Source organism: Gambusia affinis, linkage group LG03 (assembly GCF_019740435.1).
Source record: "Gambusia affinis linkage group LG03, SWU_Gaff_1.0, whole genome shotgun sequence".
Classification (NCBI taxonomy): Eukaryota; Metazoa; Chordata; class Actinopteri; order Cyprinodontiformes; family Poeciliidae; genus Gambusia; species Gambusia affinis.
Genome location: NC_057870.1, coordinates 31,689,701 through 31,709,421, shown reverse-complemented (window position 1 = coordinate 31,709,421; position 19,721 = coordinate 31,689,701). Strand labels below are relative to the sequence as shown.

The 19,721-nt window shown below is 46.9% G+C and overlaps 2 protein-coding genes and 2 long non-coding RNA genes across 6 annotated transcripts; all 4 read left to right on the top strand.

Moving 5' to 3' along the window:
• The first annotated feature begins 3,950 nt into the window (after window positions 1–3,950).
• Window positions 3,951–4,499, top strand: LOC122828567. Its single transcript, XR_006370250.1, has 3 exons — window positions 3,951–4,001; window positions 4,176–4,242; window positions 4,434–4,499. It is a non-coding gene; the product is annotated as an uncharacterized LOC122828567 (long non-coding RNA).
• Window positions 4,500–4,508: 9 nt separating this feature from the next.
• Window positions 4,509–7,172, top strand: LOC122828566. Its single transcript, XR_006370249.1, has 3 exons — window positions 4,509–4,852; window positions 6,229–6,375; window positions 6,477–7,172. It is a non-coding gene; the product is annotated as an uncharacterized LOC122828566 (long non-coding RNA).
• A 26-nt stretch (window positions 7,173–7,198) lies between these two features.
• Window positions 7,199–18,580, top strand: LOC122827956. The gene is made up of 3 exons (XM_044111094.1): window positions 7,199–7,229; window positions 7,540–7,609; window positions 16,697–18,580. The coding sequence occupies exon 3, from the start codon at window positions 16,784–16,786 to the stop codon at window positions 18,578–18,580; it is 1,797 nt and encodes a 598-aa protein (XP_043967029.1). The 5' UTR covers window positions 7,199–7,229; window positions 7,540–7,609; window positions 16,697–16,783.
• LOC122828561 lies at window positions 10,286–16,201 on the top strand. 3 transcript variants are annotated; one of them, XM_044112204.1, is made up of 3 exons: window positions 10,286–15,620; window positions 15,842–15,903; window positions 16,085–16,201. In XM_044112204.1, the coding sequence occupies exon 1, from the start codon at window positions 10,286–10,288 to the stop codon at window positions 14,897–14,899; it is 4,614 nt and encodes a 1,537-aa protein (XP_043968139.1). In that variant the 3' UTR covers window positions 14,900–15,620; window positions 15,842–15,903; window positions 16,085–16,201. The 3 variants fall into 3 exon arrangements, with proteins under 3 accessions (XP_043968139.1, XP_043968138.1, XP_043968137.1); XM_044112203.1 differs by having other exon boundaries at window positions 15,842–16,201; XM_044112202.1 differs by having other exon boundaries at window positions 10,286–15,903.
• Window positions 18,581–19,721: the final 1,141 nt, after the last annotated feature.

The window sequence follows — 19,721 nt, the reverse complement described above, 5'->3', positions numbered from 1 at the left end:
AGGCCGGTCCGGTGTGTGACCGAGGCCGGTCCGGTGTGTGACCGAGGCCGGCCCGGTGTGCGACCGAGGCCGGCCCGGTGTGTGACTCAGGCCGGTCCGGTGTGTGACTCAGGCCGGTCCGGTGTGTGACTCAGGCCGGTCCGGTATGTGACCGAGGCCGGCCCGGTGTGTGACTCAGGCCGGTCCGGTGTGTGACTCAGGCCGGTCCGGTGTGTGACCGAGGCCGGTCCGGTGTGTGACTCAGGCCGGTCCGGTGTGTGACCGAGGCCGGTCCGGTGTGTTACCCAGGCCGGTCCGGTGTGACTCAGCCAGGCCGGTGTGTGACTGAGGCCGGTCCGGTGTGTGACCGAGGCCGGTCCGGTGTGTGACTCAGGCCGGTCCGGTGTGTGACTCAGGCCGGTCCGGTGTGTGACTCAGGCCGGTCCGGTGTGTGACTCAGGCCGGTCCGGTGTGTGACTCAGGCCGGTCCGGTGTGTGACCGAGGCCGGTCCGGTGTGTGACTCAGGCCGGTCCGGTGTGTGACCGAGGCCGGTCCGGTGTGTGACCGAGGCCGGTCCGGTGTGTGACCGAGGCCGGTCCGGTGTGTGACCGAGGCCGGTCCGGTGTGTGACCGAGGCCGGTCCGGTGTGTTACCCTGGCCGGTCCGGTGTGTGACCGAGGCCGGTCCGGTATGTGACCGAGGCCGGTCCGGTGTGTGACCGAAGCCGGTCCGGTGTGTGACTCAGGCCGGTCCGGTGTGTGACCGAGGCCGGTCCGGTGTGTGACTCAGGCCGGTCCGGTGTGTGACCGAGGCCGGTCCGGTGTGTGACTCAGGCCGGTCCGGTGTGTGACCGAGGCCGGCCCGGTGTGCGACCGAGGCCGGTCCGGTATGTGACCGAGGCCGGTCCGGTGTGTGACCGAGGCCGGTCCGGTGTGTGACTCAGGCCGGTCCGGTGTGACCGAGGCCGGTCCGGTGTGACTCAGGCCGGTCCGTGTGTGACCGAGGCCGGTCCGTGTGTGACCGAGGCCGGTCCGTGTGTGACCGAGGCCGGTCCGTGTGTTACCCTGGCGGTCCGGTGTGGGACCGATGCCGGACCGGTGTGCGACCGAGGCCGGTCCGGTATGTGACCGAGGCCGGTCCGGTGTGTGACCGAGGCCGGTCCGGTGTGTGACCGAGGCCGGTCCGGTGTGTGACCGAGGCCGGTCCGGTGTGTGACTCAGGCCGGTCCGGTATGTGACCGAGGCCGGTCCGGTGTGTGACCCAGGCCGGTCCGGTGTGTTACCCAGGCCGGTCCGGTGTGTGACACAGGCCGGTCCGGTGTGTGACACAGGCCGGTCCGGTGTGTGACCGAGGCCGGCCCGGTGTGTGACTCAGGCCGGTCCGGTGTGTGACTCAGGCCGGTCCGGTGTCTGACCGAGGCCGGTCCGGTGTGCGACCGAGGCCGGTCCGGTGTGTTACCCAGGCCGGTCCGGTGTCTGACTCAGGCCGGCCCGGTGTGCGACCGAGGCCGGTCCGGTGTGTGACCGAGGCCGGTCCGGTGTGTGACCGAGGCCGGTCCGGTGTGTGACCGAGGCCGGTCCGGTGTGTTACCCTGGCCGGTCCGGTGTGTGACCGAGGCCGGTCCGGTATGTGACCGAGGCCGGTCCGGTGTGTGACCGAAGCCGGTCCGGTGTGTGACTCAGGCCGGTCCGGTATGTGACCGAGGCCGGCCCGGTGAGGCCGAGGCCGTCCGGTGTGTGACTCAGGCCGGTCCGGTGTGTGACAGAAGCCGGTCCGGTGTGTGACTCAGGCCGGTCCGGTATGTGACCGAGGCCGGCCCGGTGTGCGACCGAGGCCGGTCCGGTATGTGACCGAGGCCGGTCCGGTGTGTGACTCAGGCCGGTCCGGTATGTGACCGAGGCCGGTCCGGTGTGTGACCGAGGCCGGTCCGGTGTGTGACCGAGGCCGGTCCGGTGTGTGACCGAGGCCGGTCCGGTGTGTGACTCAGGCCGGTCCGGTGTGTGACCGAGGCCGGTCCGGTATGTGACCGAGGCCGGTCCGGTGTGTGACTCAGGCCGGTCCGGTGTGTGACCGAGGCCGGTCCGGTGTGTGACCGAGGCCGGTCCGGTGTGTGACCGAGGCCGGTCCGGTGTGTTACCCTGGCCGGTCCGGTGTGTGACCGAGGCCGGTCCGGTGTGTGACCGAGGCCGGTCCGGTGTGTGACCGAGGCCGGTCCGGTGTGTGACCGAGGCCGGTCCGGTGTGTGACCGAGGCCGGTCCGGTGTGTGACCGAGGCCGGTCCGGTGTGTGACCGAGGCCGGTCCGGTGTGTGACTCAGGCCGGTCCGGTGTGTGACCCAGGCCGGTCCGGTGTGTGACCCAGGCCGGTCCGGTGTGTGACCCAGGCCGGTCCGGTGTGTGACACAGGCCGGTCCGGTGTGTGACCGAGGTCGGCCCGGTGTGTGACTCAGGCCGGTCCGGTGTGTTACCCAGGCCGGTCCGGTGTCTGACCGAGGCCGGTCCGGTGTGCGACCGAGGCCGGTCCGGTGTGTTACCCAGGCCGGTCCGGTGTCTGACTCAGGCCGGCCCGGTGTGCGACCGAGGCCGGTCCGGTGTTACCCAGGCGGTCCGTGTGTGACCGAGGCCGGTCCGGTGTGTGACCGAGGCCGGTCCGGTGTGTTACCCAGGCCGGTCCGGTGTCTGACACAGGCCGGTCCGGTGTGCGACCGAGGCCGGTCCGGTGTGTTACCCAGGCCGGTCCGGTGTGTGACCGAGGCCGGTCCGGTGTGTGACCGAGGTCGGCCCGGTGTGCGACAGGCCGCCTGTGTGGACCGAGGCCCAGGCCGGTCCGGTATGTGACCGAGGCCGGTCCGGTGTGTGACCGAGGCCGGCCCGGTGTGTGACTCAGGCCGGTCCGGTGTGTGACTCAGGCCGGTCCGGTGTGTTGAAACCTCAACATCAGAAAAAAAAACGTTCCTGAAGAAGAAACCAGACAAAGTTCTGATCTGGTCCAGTTTCCCCAGTAAAAAGAGTCAGAGGCTGATGGTCGACCTCAACATCTACAGAACCAACCGGCAGCTTCTGTGTGTGTGTGTGTGTGTGTGTGTGTGTGCATGTGTGTGTGTGTGTGTGTGTGTGGGTGTGTGTGTGTGGGTGTGTGTGGGCGTGTGTGTGTGTGTGTATCAGCTTGCAGCATGGCTGTTGAATCACTTTGCCTATCTGTCCTAGTTAAAGTTCTATGATGGTGCAGCTGTCTGGTGTTCTGTCCACAAGCTTTCATCAACCTAACAAAAGCGTAAAAATCCCAACTGACCTGAATTGAGACGCAGTTCTTCTGACTCCATGTGAGATCAAAACATTTTGATGTTTTTGTTCAAATATCAGATTATTTTCTGGATGGTGACTCAGCAGGTTTCATCTGAGAGTTTTAATGTGGTGAATAAATGTGTGAATCATCGGGAAACTAATAATAAAAAAATAATAAAACTCTTGACCTTTATTTAAGCAGGTAGAAAACATTTTTATTTAGAACTGAAAACAGGATCACAAATCAAAAACCTTTCAGGAATCATGTTACCATGGAAATCAGAACGATGTGAATAAACAAAACTAAATAAACTGAAATGAGCTAAAGGAGCCAGACTAACAGTCTGACCAAACAATGTCATCCTTCCATCAAATTTTCCAGAAAGAGAGCTCTTAATTCCTCCTGGGGGGTTCCGGGGGTTTAGGTTCCAGTTCCTGTACGACAGCAAACTGACACTGAAATAATCTCCATCCTATGAGAATGTTTTTTAAACTTTAATTTGAAAAATAAGTGAGCTGTAAAAGTTTGACTTCCTGCCTCCAACCAGCTGTTCCGGCTCAAACAAAGCCCGTTTGTCTGATAACCAACCAGCTCTAATTTTAATAAACTGATATCCAAATCAGCCGTTTTCAGCCGGACTATAAATCCAGGATTTCATCTCCTGGTTTCAGTCGACTTTCCTGAACTCCAGCTGAGTTTCCTCTCTTGTTGCTCCTGAAAAGTTTCCTTCCTGCAGGTGAGATGAATATTTGATCATAAACTTTATTAGATTCAGCAGCAGCTCCACAGACGAGGAAGAGCAGCTCCTCTTCCTCTTCACAATGAATCAATAAATGACTGAACGTTTGGATCAGTTTAATCTGATAGAATCATTTTAAATTATCCACCAATAAAATGTTTTTATGTTTAGCAGCAGAAAATGAAAATCCTGCAGCCTCTGATCTTCCTCACCATCCTCATCCTCACCAGCCAGCTCGGTACGAAGCCAAAGGACTTTTCCTCATGAATCCTTTCATCGTGTTTAAAATGTTACTGGTTCAAAAATCTGTAACAGATTCTTCTCCTCATAACGTTGCTCTTATTTTCTGAAACATTTTTTCTTCAGTCTGTTTGATTTCAGCCAAAATGTTTCATCCTTTTTTCTGAATAAACTCTTTTCCTGCTGCAGAGTTGAAGGACGAGACGACGGCCCTGGGAGGACTGGGAGAACTGGGAGAACTGGGAGGACTGGGAGCAGAGGCGGAGCTAGAGGGGGGGCCGGGGGGGCCAGTGCCCCCCCAGCCATCTGATTGGCCCCCCCAGCGGCCCCCCCAAATGATCGACATGTCACGACACCCAGTCATTCCTTCACAGTAGGTAGCACTATGTACCACAATGGGTTGTGACACTTGTGACTGTTGTGACTGCTCAAAAGCAGCAGGGGGCGATATGCACCATTTACGTTTATTGTGATACACCATTTGGACACAACAGAGTTGACCCAACAGAAGAAGAGAAGGAGAACCGCGAAGAGACGATAGAGAAATATTGTACAGCTAAGAGGAATACAGTCGATTTGACTCCAAGACGGATAATCTGACTTCAAAGGTAAGTTTTACAATGGTTTACTACTACCAATAAAAAAACCCCGTTAAAAACATTTTGTGCTCAGCCAGGAAATAGTTTCTGGTAGTTGAGTTACTACTATAAGTTGCGAGCATCAAGCTAACAATGCTACAGCTATAGACATACGTAGACGCCGACTTAGTGAGCGAGTCGGCCAGTTCCTATGATACGTCACGTCTGCCAGTCAGACTCGTAATGCACGCAGAAGCAAAAAGTATTGTAAAGACGCTGACGTGTTTCAGTGTGTTTACCACTCACGTCTGCCTGAACAATGTCGGGAGGATAAATACGGGAAGTAAAAAAAAAAGTATCCAACGTGGTGCATGTGTTATCAGACAGAATGGATCATCAGCTCTCGCATTAAATAAAACTATACAGAATGAAAAATGTTAGCTATACTAAGAAAATAAAAATCAGAGTAGTTACTTCTGGCCAATATAATTACATGGGAAATATTTATTGGCTCAGAAGCTGTCGTTGGCCACAAAGTCAAGAAATTCTGTTCATAAAATTGTGTTCTTTCTTTCTTACCTGTGAAAGGTAATGCTAATGGAGCCAGCTTGTACTATAAAATGAGTGAAAAACTCCACACAAGTTCCCCACTGACATTTGCTATTTTTACTAATTCTTTTCTAAACATTTTCTATGAAACGGCAACACTTTGTTAGAGGTTCCGCTTCCCTAGGAAAGGGCATGAACTTGTGACAATTTAATCTGTTACTCTTTTTGCTTTATTATGTTTTCCATGAAATGTTTAATTTATTTAAATTCTTATGTGTTTAGCTTTGTCATTTTCTTTTATGTTTTCTTTTATCTTATCGCTGATGTTTAGCACTTTATTTCAGCTCTGGCTGCTGTTAAAGTGCTTTATAAATAAAGTCGATAATGATCATGAACAAAAACAGGTTAGTCGGTCCAGTAGCTGAGAAGTTTGAATGCTGAACATACAGCCACAGTCTGTTTCCCCTGACCTACACACTGGAAGTGGGGATCTATTAACACTAAGTAATAGGAAGTGATACTTGGCATAACATGACTGGCTTGTTTTTTTCCTAGGGTCAGTTGAGAATGAAAAGACAGGGAGGCAGGATAGACAGCTTCTTTATAAAAAGAAGCAAATCAGGCACAGATCAAACAGGGTTCAGCTCTGACATCAGCAGTCCTGGTAGCTCATGTCCTGAGAACAGTCACGAGAAAGAAAGTCTGGCAAACACCAATCCACCATCACCAGGTCAGAGTATCTACAGAAACAGTCAAATTCCTGCCCCGTTTTAGGTTATTTTTACTTGCTGGCTTCTGCTAATGTGTTTCTTTAATTGTTGGTTCAATTATGTTAATGTACTGTTTTTACAACGTAGTTCCATCAAAGGAGGAGTCTGAAAACACAGAAAGCTCTGCGCCTGACCAGGATGATGATGAGCCAGAAGGGGCAATTGCAGGAGATACCACTGATCTCTTCTCAGCAGTGTCCAGCACTCCTTTTGCTTTTCCAAAAGGACCCAGTGGTAATTTTACTTACACTAAGACCTGCTTAGTAGCTGCACAATTTACATGACATAATGATCATGTAAATTATGTGTACATAACCATTGTGTTTGTATTCCAGATATTTCAAAGTCAAAAGAACAGGGCCCTGTTCAGCCAAGTTTGACAAACTTCCCCAGAACTCAGCATGGAACAAGAAGAGAGAAAGAGAACTTTTCACAGCTCCTGGTACAAAGACTATTCTTGGTGATGCCAGGCTAAGTCACATTGGAACACTTAGCATAGAGTCAAGGAGGGCACGGGGCCTCAACATGGATGACTTTGTAACATATTTTGCTTCATCTCACAACAACCGAAGGATTTTACTTTTATGAGTGCATGAAGAAGTCTTGTGTTTCTCGTCATGATTTGGGTCTTCACCGACTGGTACTTGTACCAATGATAGTTTAGGAGTCAGTACATTTGGTCATAGCTGCATTAAGTTCGAAAATAAAATGCACATGTAGCATCTATTAAATAACAGTTTCCATAACATACAACCTTCTTTTTTGAGATATTGTAATTGTGAACTGTGTGACACTGCATTCTCATTGTAAGTCTTGTCTTGTTACAATGGTGTCATTTAGAGGTTAATGTCCACTTATGCTTTGTGTGGCATGCATTGATAATAAACTGCAAATTACATGAGCAAATCTCATTTCATGAGTCTTTATTTATATATAGTATGTGAATGAAAGTACTTTTACTGTATTGTCATTGTCATAGTCAGTGGACCCCTTACAGATAGCCCTGGCCCCCCATTGGCCCCCCCAGAAATAAAAGTCTAGCTCCGCCACTGACTGGGAGGACTGGGAGGACTGGGAGGACGCTGCAGGTACAGGAAGCCTCCTGGACTGGATGAATCTGATTGGAGGATGAAAGCAGCTGACTCGTGGTTTTATTAAAACAGCTGCTGCTCCTCTGAACTCTGGAGACTTTTACAGATTTTATTAGACAGTTTTACTCAAGGAAAGAGAAAATATTTTATTTTTGTATTTTCTTTATATTTTAACAGATTTAGAAACATTTTAAAACGTTTAATACCAAGTTATATTTTTCACAAATAATTCACCAGGATTTCTTAATTTGCTTTTATTCCTTGATGTTTAAATCAAATACATTTTAACATCTTAACTTTCTAGCAGGTTGGACCAAAATCCTCTGAGATTACAAGACGAACGAAGAAACTCAGATTATCTCTTTACAGGCAGGAAGGTTGGTGAATAAAAATTAAATTCTGATCAAAATGAAGATTAAAAAATTAAATGGTTTAGATTTTTCTGCGTTTTTGAAATATTTATATTTGTTGTTATGTAGCAGTGTGATGTTATTACACTAGATTGTAAAAAGAGAAGCTATTCCGGTAGGAAATTATATGAGCACGTCTAGCTTTTATTTTGAAAAGTCGGCAAATCCATTGCGGAACAGCAGGTAACTTCCTGTTGCAGAATTATTATTTTTATTAAAATTTAATGTGTTGCAGATGAAAATGCTAATTATCATTGTTACTGTTGAACATATGGAGTTCATAAATTATTGTTTTGAGTGTTAGTTCGGGATTTTAAAAGACAAGTTAACGGGTCATACCATTATGATCTGTTAAGGGTTTTCCCACGCTCTCGGTCGCGCTCTTTCTGTTCAGATTCCGTGGGAGAAGGTATGAAGTTTTGTTTTCTGTGTTTGATCAATGTTTTAAGGATAATAATTGACAATTTGATTTTTGTTCTTGTAAAATAATGTGCTTTGGAGCACTCAAATCCTGTTAAACGCTGATAGAATTGCGTTAGCAGCTATTTTGATGTGTTTATGCTAATGAAACATTGCTAATGAAAATGCTACATCCATGTGCTGAAAATAGTATTGTTCATGGTTAAACAGGCGCTGTGGAGCACTGTGACAACAAAGCCTGTTCTGAAATACTATTTTCTATTTGAATGCAGGTATGTGATGTTTCATTATTTTTGGTTATTTTATTTTATTTTTATCTTTTATTCATGTACTGTTTCGGATTATTATGCTCATGTTTGGGCTTAGTTATTAATTATTGTTGCAATTAATTTTATTTTGTAAGGTAAATGTGTTATTTTACACAAGTCGCACACGCGCGCTCTTTCTGTTCAGATTCCGTGGGAGAAGGCGCTGTGGAGCACTGTGACAACAAAGCCTGTTCTGAAATACTATTTTCTATTTGAATGCAGATTCCGTGGGAGAAGGATCATTAAAAGTACCATCAGATCAGCTGTTGTCCGGCTATTATTTCTCAAAAAGACACAACGCAGATTCAACTACGCTACAAAACTGGTGCCGTGACCTGTCGTCTGGTCAGCTGAAGCAGACCACCGGTGTTGCTGAACAACGCCTTCTGGTTCCACCTGCGCCTTGGAGACATTGGCAACAGTGAGGTCTCGCCATGGAGGGTCAGAATGTGAATGAACTGTCAACTCCTAGTCATGGGGAATTATCCATGGGTAGGGGCAGAGGGGTTTTGCGGCTAGCAGCTGCTATGCAGTCTACTCCAGAAAATCCAGGGGTTTTGGGCTCAAAATCTTCTGGGTCTGGGAGGGAAAAGGGGTTTGACGACCTGGCAAATCAAACTTTTAGTTTTGCTCCAGGCTTGAGCCCAGTGACTCTTTCGCCCTCGCACGTGTTTTCACCTGATGGGGAAGCTGCCTCCGCCCAATTGACTGATCTAATCAGATCCATTGGGTCAGAAATAGGAGAGTCCATCAAAATGTCCTTGATGCAGAATGCTGCTTCGGAGTCTCCAACCGTCTCAACTCCAGATCACATCAAGAACTCTTCTCAGTCATTTCAAGGTTGCACTACTGTTATTGATGCATCAAAACTTAATCTTGTGTTACGCTCTGATGTTGATGTTCCACCTTATTTCAGGGGTGACAAATCTGATAAATGTTCTGTTTTTGAGTGGGAAGATCTCATGCAGGCCTACCTTAGACAGAAATCTTCCACCAATGCTGAACAGGTTGAAGTGGTTATGAACAGATTGATGGGGAGGGCAAGAGATGTCACTAAAGTTTGGATGCGTAGTAATGCAAATGCTACTGATGTTTCTGTTATCTTTAGCATCCTCAGGCAACATTTTGGTGACACCGTCCATTCAGATCTGCCTCTAGCTGACTTCTATGCTACCACACCATACACAAACGAGGGACCTCTTGATTACTGGATACGGCTTAACAAAGCCGCGGAGGTTGCTGAAAGGTGCTTGGGTAGTAAGGGGGAATCAATGACTGACCTGAGTTCCCACCTGGTGCTCATGTTTATTCGCCATTGTCCAGACAGAGAGCTGGCGTTGGTTTTTAAAACCAAGCCTTCTCGCGACTGGACAGCTAGTGAAGTGCAAGACCATTTGGATGAGTATCTAAGAGATCATATGGTTGTTCGGAGCCGTGGGAATCAGAAAGTGGCGATTACCGAGCTTTCACATGAGAAGGTGGCTGTCAATGAACAAACTGTGTTGCCCGCTTCTAAATGTGTTCCAGAGCTAGAGTGTTCCAAAGCAGTCCTTGAAAACACCACAATGGACAGGGTCTTAAGTCTGCTGGAGACTGCTCTGATCAGTAACACACAGGCTATAAACTACAGGTCCGGTAAGCAGATCTCTGGACGCTCACGAGAATGTCAGGTTTGTGGCAACCAGCAACATGACACTAGATCACACTGTAGGATGCACAGATTATGCTTTCGATGCTTCTCTCCAGAGCACATCAGTGTTCACTGCACTCAGACTCAAAAACCTCAAACACACCCGATTGGTCAGCGACAGACTGATTCACCTCAGGAAAACTAGATGGCCCTCATTTAGCGGGGGATGGTGTGGGCCTCTGTAGTGTTTCCCCCAATTTTGATGATGACATTCAGACTGTATACATGATGGCTTGTAACACAGTAACTAATGATAAAACTGTAATTTTCCAAAATGTGGCAAAACTGCCTATCAGTGACGACCTGTTTTTCACTACGGTGCTAGTTGGCAACAAGATTGCGCTGCAGGGGATGTTAGATAGTGGGTCTATGGCTACATCTGTACGTGCAGACATGATCCCTCAGTTACGTGAGGCTGGAGTGGTGATGGGAGATGTAATCCCTCCCAATAACATTGTTCTTGTTGGGTGTGGTGGCAAACAGACCGTTCCGATGGGCATATGTGAACTGAAACTTGAGCTGTTTGGGTTTGACTATGTTGTCCCAGTCTTGGTGGTCGACGGTCAGGCTGATGAGCTCATTGTTGGCACAAATGTGATGAAACCGCTCATAAAACAGTTTAAGTCTGATGAGGCTTATTGGAGGATACTGAGTAAACCTGACTCCACCTGTTTGGATGAGAATAGTCAGTTTGTCAGATTTTTGGCCAATCTTGAAAGGTGGAGGGGAGAGGAAATCCCAGAAAAAGTTGGGACTGTCAAACTGAAGAAGGCCGTGACTCTTGAACCTATGAGTGAGCATGTTGTGTGGGGCCGCCTTCCACCTAAGACTGAACTCTCTGTGGGGAGTACTGTTGTTGTTGAACCGAGCACATCACGCTGCGTGCACCGTAGTGTGATGGTCGGCAGAGTAGTGACTCCACTTTGGGGAGGTGGGTGGCTTCCTGTGAAGATCATCAATCCTACTATGTCTCCAATTGTGTTGAGACGGAACGCTAAGGTAGCTGATGTGTATCCATGCATTGCCTTGGAGGATTTTGATGGTGGTATGGAGGGGAGGATACACCAGAATGTGGGTAGAGTGGGCAGTTCCCATGGCAGCCTTACAGTTGAGTCAAGTTGCAGTGTTGATACAACAGGTGGATCTGGCAAATTGGCTGATTTGGGGCTGCAGGATCTGTCTGTCGGTGACTGTGAAGTCTCCGATCATTGGAGAGAGAAGCTGACTGACTTAGTCGTACAGTATGAAGATGTGTTTTCGAGACATCACTTGGACTGCGGCAAGGCTGCTGAATTCTGCCATCGCATCAGACTTACCGATGAACGCCCTTTTCGTCTGCCTTATCGTAGGCTTTCTCCTGCTCACTACCAAAAGCTGAGAGAGACTTTAGATGACATGGAAGAGCGTGAAATTATTAGGAAGTCGAGTAGTGAGTATGCTTCTCCGCTCGTTCTTTGCTGGAAGAAAAATGGTGACTTGAGGCTGTGTACGGACTTCAGATGGTTGAACGCCCGTACAGTCAAGGATGCGCACCCTTTACCGCATCAAGCTGACATCCTTGCAGCGTTGGGAGGTAACGCATTCTTTAGCTCAATGGACTTGACTTCGGGATATTACAATGTCCCTCTTCATGAGGATGATAAGAAATACACTGCTTTCTCCTCTCCTCTCGGATTGCATGAGTATAACCGCATGCCACAGGGTCTGTGTAACAGCCCTGCTACTTTCATGCGAATGATGCTCACGATTTTTGGTGACCAGAACTTTTTAAGCCTTCTTTGTTACTTGGACGATCTGCTGGTTTTTGGCAAGACTGAGGAGGAAAGCCTGCAGAGACTGGAGATGGTGTTTCGGCGGTTAAGAGAACACAACCTGAAGCTGTCTCCATCCAAATGTCAGTTTTTGAGAAAGTCAGTCAAGTTCTTGGGTCACATTGTTACAAGAGACGGAATTGCAACAGATCCTGATAAAGTGCAGGCAATCGTAGGTGTGTCAGAAGCGGATCTTATGGAACCTGATGGCACCACACCTTCTCCTAAGAAGATTCGCTCTTTTCTTGGAATGGTGGTGTATTATCAGCATTACATTGAGAACTGCTCTGTGATTGCCAAGCCGTTATTCCAACTGACTACAGGGGCTTCCAAGCCACGGAGGGGAAAGGGCCGAAAGAAGCAAGCTTTATCGCGTAAGCTTGTCGCGGCTGACTGGACCCCGGAATGCAGCGAAGCATTTAAGACTTTGAAAGCTGCATTGACCGAGCAGGTTCTTCTTGCCCACCCCGATTTTACAAAGCCTTTCCTGCTCTCTGTTGATGCGTCATCTTCTGGATTAGGAGCTGTGTTGTCGCAGGTTCAAGGTGGCCAAACCATTGCCAGGCCCATTGCATTTGCAAGTAAGTCTTTGAATCATGCGCAGTCCAAATACCCGGCTCATAGGCTCGAGTTTCTCGCCATGAAATGGGCTATCCATGATAAGTTTAGTCATTGGCTGCGTGGACATAAGTTTACTGTTTGGACTGACAACAATCCTCTGAAATACATTCTTACCAAGCCAAGGCTGGACGCTTGCGAACAGAGGTGGGTGGCCAAACTGGCCCCCTTTGATTTTGACATTCAATACATTCCAGGGCCGCGAAATGTTGTGGCAGATGCATTGAGCAGGGAACCATTTGCTCAGCACAAGATGATGCACCGGTTGACAAGGACTCCATATGACACTTTGTTAGGGGAGGCCAGAGGTTTGCTGGTGGAAGATGTTCAGGACATGTTTCGCCTTTCTCGGGAAGAGTCTGTGGATGAGAAGCAGAAACTCTCTCCTTTGATTCAGGACTCTGCCACAGGCAGTTTGGACATTGAGGACAACGGTGGGAGAGTTTCTCATGATGAGGTGTCAGCCTTATTCAAGTCTCACCGTTGTTGGAGTGAAGGTGCAAAAATGAGGGCAACCTGCTACACCCAACAGTTGGAGAACCTGTTGCCAGTGGGGCAGAGCCCACTGCCTGTCCTCACTCATGAGGAGTTGTATGATAAGCAGTGTCAGGATCCTGTGGTCAGCCGGGTTTCTTTTTATGTAAACAGGGGACGTCGACCATCCCGCCGTGAGCGTGTTCATGAATCACGGGAGACAAATCGTACATTGCGACAGTGGGGTAAACTCACGACCCGGCTGGGTGTGTTGTACCGCATTTCTAAACATGTGGTGAGCAAGAAGAAAGTGTTCCAATATCTGGTACCAGTTGCGTTGAGAGGTCAGGTGTTGAAAGGGGTGCATGATGATGCAGGCCATCAAGGTCAGCAGCGTACACTGTGGCTGGCCAGACAACGCTTTTACTGGGATTCGATGGACCACGATGTCAAGGAATATGTGAGTCGTTGCAAGAGATGTGTTTTGAGCAAAGCACCCGAACCTGAGGCCAGGGCTCCACTTGTTTCTGTTGTCACATCAGCACCACTAGAATTGGTTTGTATTGACTTCTGGTCAGCAGAGGATGTCAATAACAAGTCCGTCGACGTTCTAGTGGTGACAGACCATTTTACCAGGCTCGCATGTGCTTACCCATGTCCAAATCAGTCTGCCAAGTCAGTGGCTCGCGTGTTATGGAATAATTTCTTTTCCATATACGGGTTTCCAGCTTGTATTCACTCTGACAGAGGGGCTAATTTCGAGAGTTCCCTCATTGCCGAGCTACTCCAGATGGCTGGTGTTCGTAAGAGCCATACAACCCCGTATCATCCTGCGGGAAATGGCCAGGCTGAACGTCTAAACCGGACTTTGGGTAGCATGATCCGTGCTTTGCCTCCTCGGGCAAAGGAAAAATGGCCTCAGATGCTGAACACACTGACTTTTGCCTATAATTGCACGGTGCACGAAACAACAGGTTTTCCGCCGTTCTTTTTAATGTTCGGGCGAACTCCTAGGTTACCCGTTGATGTGATGTTTGGAAGTGTTCTCTTAGATGGAGAGACTGCCGACATGGACAAATATGTTCAGTCATTGGGCACGGACCTCAGGGAAGCAATGATCTTGGCTCAGCGGCATGCTGAGAAGCAGCAATCGAGACAAGCTGAGGTGTATAACCGAAAGATTAAAGGACATTCTTTGGAGAAAGGGGACAGAGTTTTGATGGCTAACAAAGGGGAACGGGGGAAAAGAAAATTGGCTGATCGTTGGAAGGATACAGTTTACATTGTGGTCCATAAGAACAGTGAACTGAACACCTATGTCATCCGCCATCCTGTTACGGGACGAGTTAGGACAGTTCATAGGAATCTGATCATGCCTGTAAACTTTTTGCCCTTGCCATCATGGGATGACTCTGTGTCTCAGGCTTCCTTTTCAAACACAGTTTCAGAAGGCGGGTCGTCGGATGATGTGGTTCCAGGTGAGCAGGACAGTGATGCTCGAACAGCTCGCTGGGTTTCCTCCCTTCCTGAGTCTAGTGTGGTGATGACTGCAGGTGAAGCGACAGTAGCCAGTGAATCTGAAGCGATTGGAGGGGATGGTGGTAGTGTTCAGGGTGGAGGGACCATGTCTGCCTGTGGGGACCAGAGGAGCGGGGTGGATCATGGGTCGGAGAGCTCACACTGTGAGGATAACATTAGTGACCGGCTGGTAGACTCTGTAAGCATGGGCTTACACCCAAGTGACACTATAGGTTCAACCAAGGCCATTAGTGGCTCACAAGTGTCTAGATGTGACTCAGTCGTTACAGTTGTACCTTCAGGGATTCCTTCGGTTGTTCAAGGGGAAGGGATACGGACAAGACTGGGTAGACTTATCAAACCTGTTAACAGGTTGATTCAGACAATGTCCACACAACGAGTTAAGATTTTGTCATAGATCATTTAAGGGCTATTTATTTTGTTATATGTGTGAATTATTAATTTTTTTTTTTCATTGGGACTTCTTTCACTGGAGTTTGGCCATAATTTTATTTAGGTTGTCCATTGCATTGGACACATTTGGGTGATTTTGGGTGTACTCTAAGATAGATGTGTACATGGCATGTCTTCTATGGTGAGGTGGGGACTTAGCTACCCCTCGTCTCTCCTAATTCTTCATTGAATAGCTCTTTGCTGGTCGACCATTTTGGTCTTGTATGGGAGGGTATACTTGGGTTACATGTATTGTTATGGTCAGATTTGTAAGTTTTTTTTTTGTTTGTTTGTTATTTGGGTAATATGCCCACAATCTAGTGTAAAACAGTGGGGGTGAATGTAGCAGTGTGATGTTATTACACTAGATTGTAAAAAGAGAAGCTATTCCGGTAGGAAATTATATGAGCACGTCTAGCTTTTATTTTGAAAAGTCGGCAAATCCATTGCGGAACAGCAGGTAACTTCCTGTTGCAGAATTATTATTTTTATTAAAATTTAATGTGTTGCAGATGAAAATGCTAATTATCATTGTTACTGTTGAACATATGGAGTTCATAAATTATTGTTTTGAGTGTTAGTTCGGGATTTTAAAAGACAAGTTAACGGGTCATACCATTATGATCTGTTAAGGGTTTTCCCACGCTCTCGGTCGCGCTCTTTCTGTTCAGATTCCGTGGGAGAAGGTATGAAGTTTTGTTTTCTGTGTTTGATCAATGTTTTAAGGATAATAATTGACAATTTGATTTTTGTTCTTGTAAAATAATGTGCTTTGGAGCACTCAAATCCTGTTAAACGCTGATAGAATTGCGTTAGCAGCTATTTTGATGTGTTTATGCTAATGAAACATTGCTAATGAAAATGCTACATCCATGTGCTGAAAATAGTATTGTTCATGGTTAAACAGGCGCTGTGGAGCACTGTGACAACAAAGCCTGTTCTGAAATACTATTTTCTATTTGAATGCAGGTATGTGATGTTTCATTATTTTTGGTTATTTTATTTTATTTTTATCTTTTATTCATGTACTGTTTCGGATTATTATGCTCATGTTTGGGCTTAGTTATTAATTATTGTTGCAATTAATTTTATTTTGTAAGGTAAATGTGTTATTTTACACAAGTCGCACACGCGCGCTCTTTCTGTTCAGATTCCGTGGGAGAAGGCGCTGTGGAGCACTGTGACAACAAAGCCTGTTCTGAAATACTATTTTCTATTTGAATGCAGATTCCGTGGGAGAAGGATCATTAAAAGTACCATCAGATCAGCTGTTGTCCGGCTATTATTTCTCAAAAAGACACAACGCAGATTCAACTACGCTACAGTTACATGGATTCAACTCAATATTTATAAAAATAAATCAGATTCTGAATGTTTTTCCGGTTCTGATCAGTTAATAATTGATCAGATTATTTATGTTTCAATACGAAGAAACAAAATAATCTGATCCTTTCATCAGAAAATACCTTTATGAACCAAACGCTGATGGAAATATGAATCAAATGTATTTATGGAGAAAACAGAAGCTCAACAAAATGTAGAAAACAGGAATGAATGAATGAATGAATGAATGAATGAATGAATGAATGAATGAATGAATGAATGAATGAATGAATGAATGAAAATGATAACATATTAAACTGGGTGTTGAGTGGAGTTTCAATATTATGATGAGTTATTAGAATATTTTATACATTAATTATCATAACTTGTTGACTGAAACATGAACAGAACTTTTGTTCTGATCTGTTTCCTCCTCCAGAGTTCTGGTTCCTTCTGGGTCGATTTGAAGAACCAGCTGAGCTCAACGTTTCTGACTCCCGTTAAAAACTCGTCTAATGAAGAACGAATGGATCCTCAGAACGAAGCCGACCCGGTTTCCAGAACCTCCAGAACCTCCAGAACCGCCCCGAGTCCAGATGGTCCCCTGGTCGAGTTTGACCAGCAGCAGATCGTCATGTTAGCAGACGATGAGGTGGTGAGAACAGCTGCAGCTTCTCTCTACCACAAACATCCAGCGGTCAGTTCGCTTCACGCCGTCCGTCCCCAGCACGGAGTCCGGCAGGTCAAAGGTCAGGCGGCGCCTCTGTCGGAACGCAGCAGCCTGGTTCTGGTGGGTCATGGAGCCAGAGAGCCTTCGGGAGAGATGAGGATATCAGGGTACAGCTACCGAGACGTGGCCAGGATCATCCAAAGCGGCTCCAGGATCGGCCAGAAGATCCAAACTACTGCAGTGGTGGCCTGCGGCGTGGGATCGGACCGCCGCTTCCCACGAGCTCTGCTGCAGACGCTGCACGAAGCCGGCCTGGAGACGGAGCTGCACCTGTGGAAGACCGCCGTCCAGGTGGCGGAGACGGGAGACGTCCTGAGTCAGGACGGAGCGCGGTGGAGATCTGGAGATCACAGCAAGAAGCTGGTTCTGACCGTCGGCCCGACCGGAGAGATCAGGAGGAGGGACGACCGCCGCCGCACCGGGCAGGAAGTTCCCACCAATCAGACGGCGCTGCTGGGGAACGGAGACGATGAGCTGAACTTCAGAGAACAATGGCCAACAGCAATAAGAAGCTTCATTGATAACAACGTCTATGAGAAAGTCGTTTCATATCTAACAGGTTCACAAGATGTTCAACAAAAACACGTCAACCAAGTCAGAGAAACCTTCAGGATCCTCCAAGGTTTGACGTGGGGATTTTTTTACCCAGACCCCCCTCGTGGCGGCGCTGCAGCACAACCACTAAGGGGAGTAAAGGATTCAGACCTGGACAGGTTCATCATAGGGAGGAGAGACGAGCAGGGAAACGTTGTCTGGTTGGACAACAACGGTAAAGACGATGTTCTCCAGAGATGCTATATGATTGAAACAGGAAGTGACATCAGAAACATCATCCGTCACTTGGCAAAGGACGGAAAGAATCCTGAATCCTTCCTGCTGATCAGTGATTGGCTGTTCCTGGTCCAACCAGAAAGTCTGTATGTTCACCCAATAGGAAAGCGGATCAAAGAGAACGAAGACGACGGTATAGGCAACGCTGTGAAAAAGCTGATTCAGCTGCAAAACAAAGAGGGAAAAGAAAGATATGAAAACATTAAGAAAAACATCCAGGATTCCGCCAGGAAGTCTTTTGTTTATAACGTGAGGAAAATTTTCCAGAATCAGTCCGTCTACTTGGACTACACACCGGAGTTGTTTTCAGTCTGGTATTTCACAGCTTCAGTCATCACTGAATCTGCCAGGAACTTCCGGACGTTTCCTTTGACCCTCATGGCTCTGAGCATGAATGACAGCAGGCTCTGGTTCGACCCAAACTACATCACCATGGCGGACGGCGGCAGCTGGCTGAACAAGCCGCAGCGGGGCTTCAGCGGCTCGGCGGAGGGATACCCGGAGAAACTGGCCTCACTGCTGGGGAGAGAGTACACGGTGATGAGAACCTGGCAGCAGAGTGACGTGGTGAACCAGCAGGACGAGTGCATGGTCATGGCTACAGCTGCAAAAGACCTCAAAGTGTTCGGGGAGCAGGAGATGAATAACTTCATAGTTCATTGCAGAAAATTTGTTGATGATGTGAAGAAGCAGCAGAATCTCCCATCAGCGTCTGGCAGCTTCCAGCATCAGAGCAGAGAAAAGGTCCAACATTCAGCCTGAAGGTCGAAAAATGATCAGAAATACCATCAAACTGCTTAACGTCATCATCAATAGTTTATATTTAATGTTAACACATGATGATGTCTGAAAGCTTCACCGTTTTAATAAAAAGCTTTGATTCGTTTCGTCATGTTCGTTTTTAATCTGATTAAAGTTTCTGTCTTCATCTCTAACAGCTGAAATTAAACCATTTTCTGTCCCCAGTTCTAAATTACTACATTAATATTTAATATTCATCTTTAAATATTCACCAATAGTTATATTTTAATCGTTTCATGTTTAATTCTGCAGCCATAAATCTACTAAACACTAAATTATATAGTACTGAAAATTGATTAAATGTTTATTTACCTCATTAAATACAAAAACATATTTGCTGTAAGAAAAAGTAAATTAAAAACCGTTCATGTTGATCTTAAAGTTACGGCTCTCAGCTGTTATTATTTATCGCTCTGAATCTGGACTGAGTTTCTGCTCACAGTGAGAAATTTTAATAATATTAAAAAAAGGTAAAAATAAATTAAGAAAATGTGCAGAAAGTAAAAATAAAATCATGTCTAACATCTGAATGACTGGAAAAGGAAGTACTTTTATTTTGATATTTCCAACAGGAAAAGTTCCCATAATGTTGCAGCTAGCTTAGCAGTGAGAGGTCAGAGGTCACGTATGAGAGTTTAAACAGCGTTCAGTTCAGAGGTCATCATGAAGCTACAGCGAACATGAACTGATTGTTGTTCTCTGTTAACATCCCATAATAGTCAACCAGCAAATTTACAGCCGAACGGCCTAGTCAAAGTCTTTGATGTTTGCTTTTTTTTTTATTTTAGGTCAGCTTTTGCTCAACAGTTTCAAACTGTTTTACTGAAATTTAAAGTTTTCTGTTTTTAATCAACAGAAAACTTTAAATTTCCTGTTTATAAAAATGAAAAAAAATTTTCATAAAAATGAAAAACATCAGAACTCAGTTAAAGGTTCAGTTCGTCTTTCTGACGAACTGAACGAGGAAACAGTGAAGCTCAAACAAACAAATATTAAAAAGATGTTTGAGGAGATGAAATGAAACGTTAAGATTCATAACAAAAACATTTTATTCTGTTTCTACTAAAGAACTGAAATCTGCTGGATGAAAAACGTCCAGCTC

Excerpts from the sequence above, each read along its gene's own strand:
- LOC122828561 (XM_044112204.1), top strand. The coding sequence starts at position 10,286 with ATGATGGCTTGTAACACAGTAACTAATGATAAAACTGTAATTTTCCAA.
- LOC122827956 (XM_044111094.1), top strand. The coding sequence starts at position 16,784 with ATGGATCCTCAGAACGAAGCCGACCCGGTTTCCAGAACCTCCAGAACC.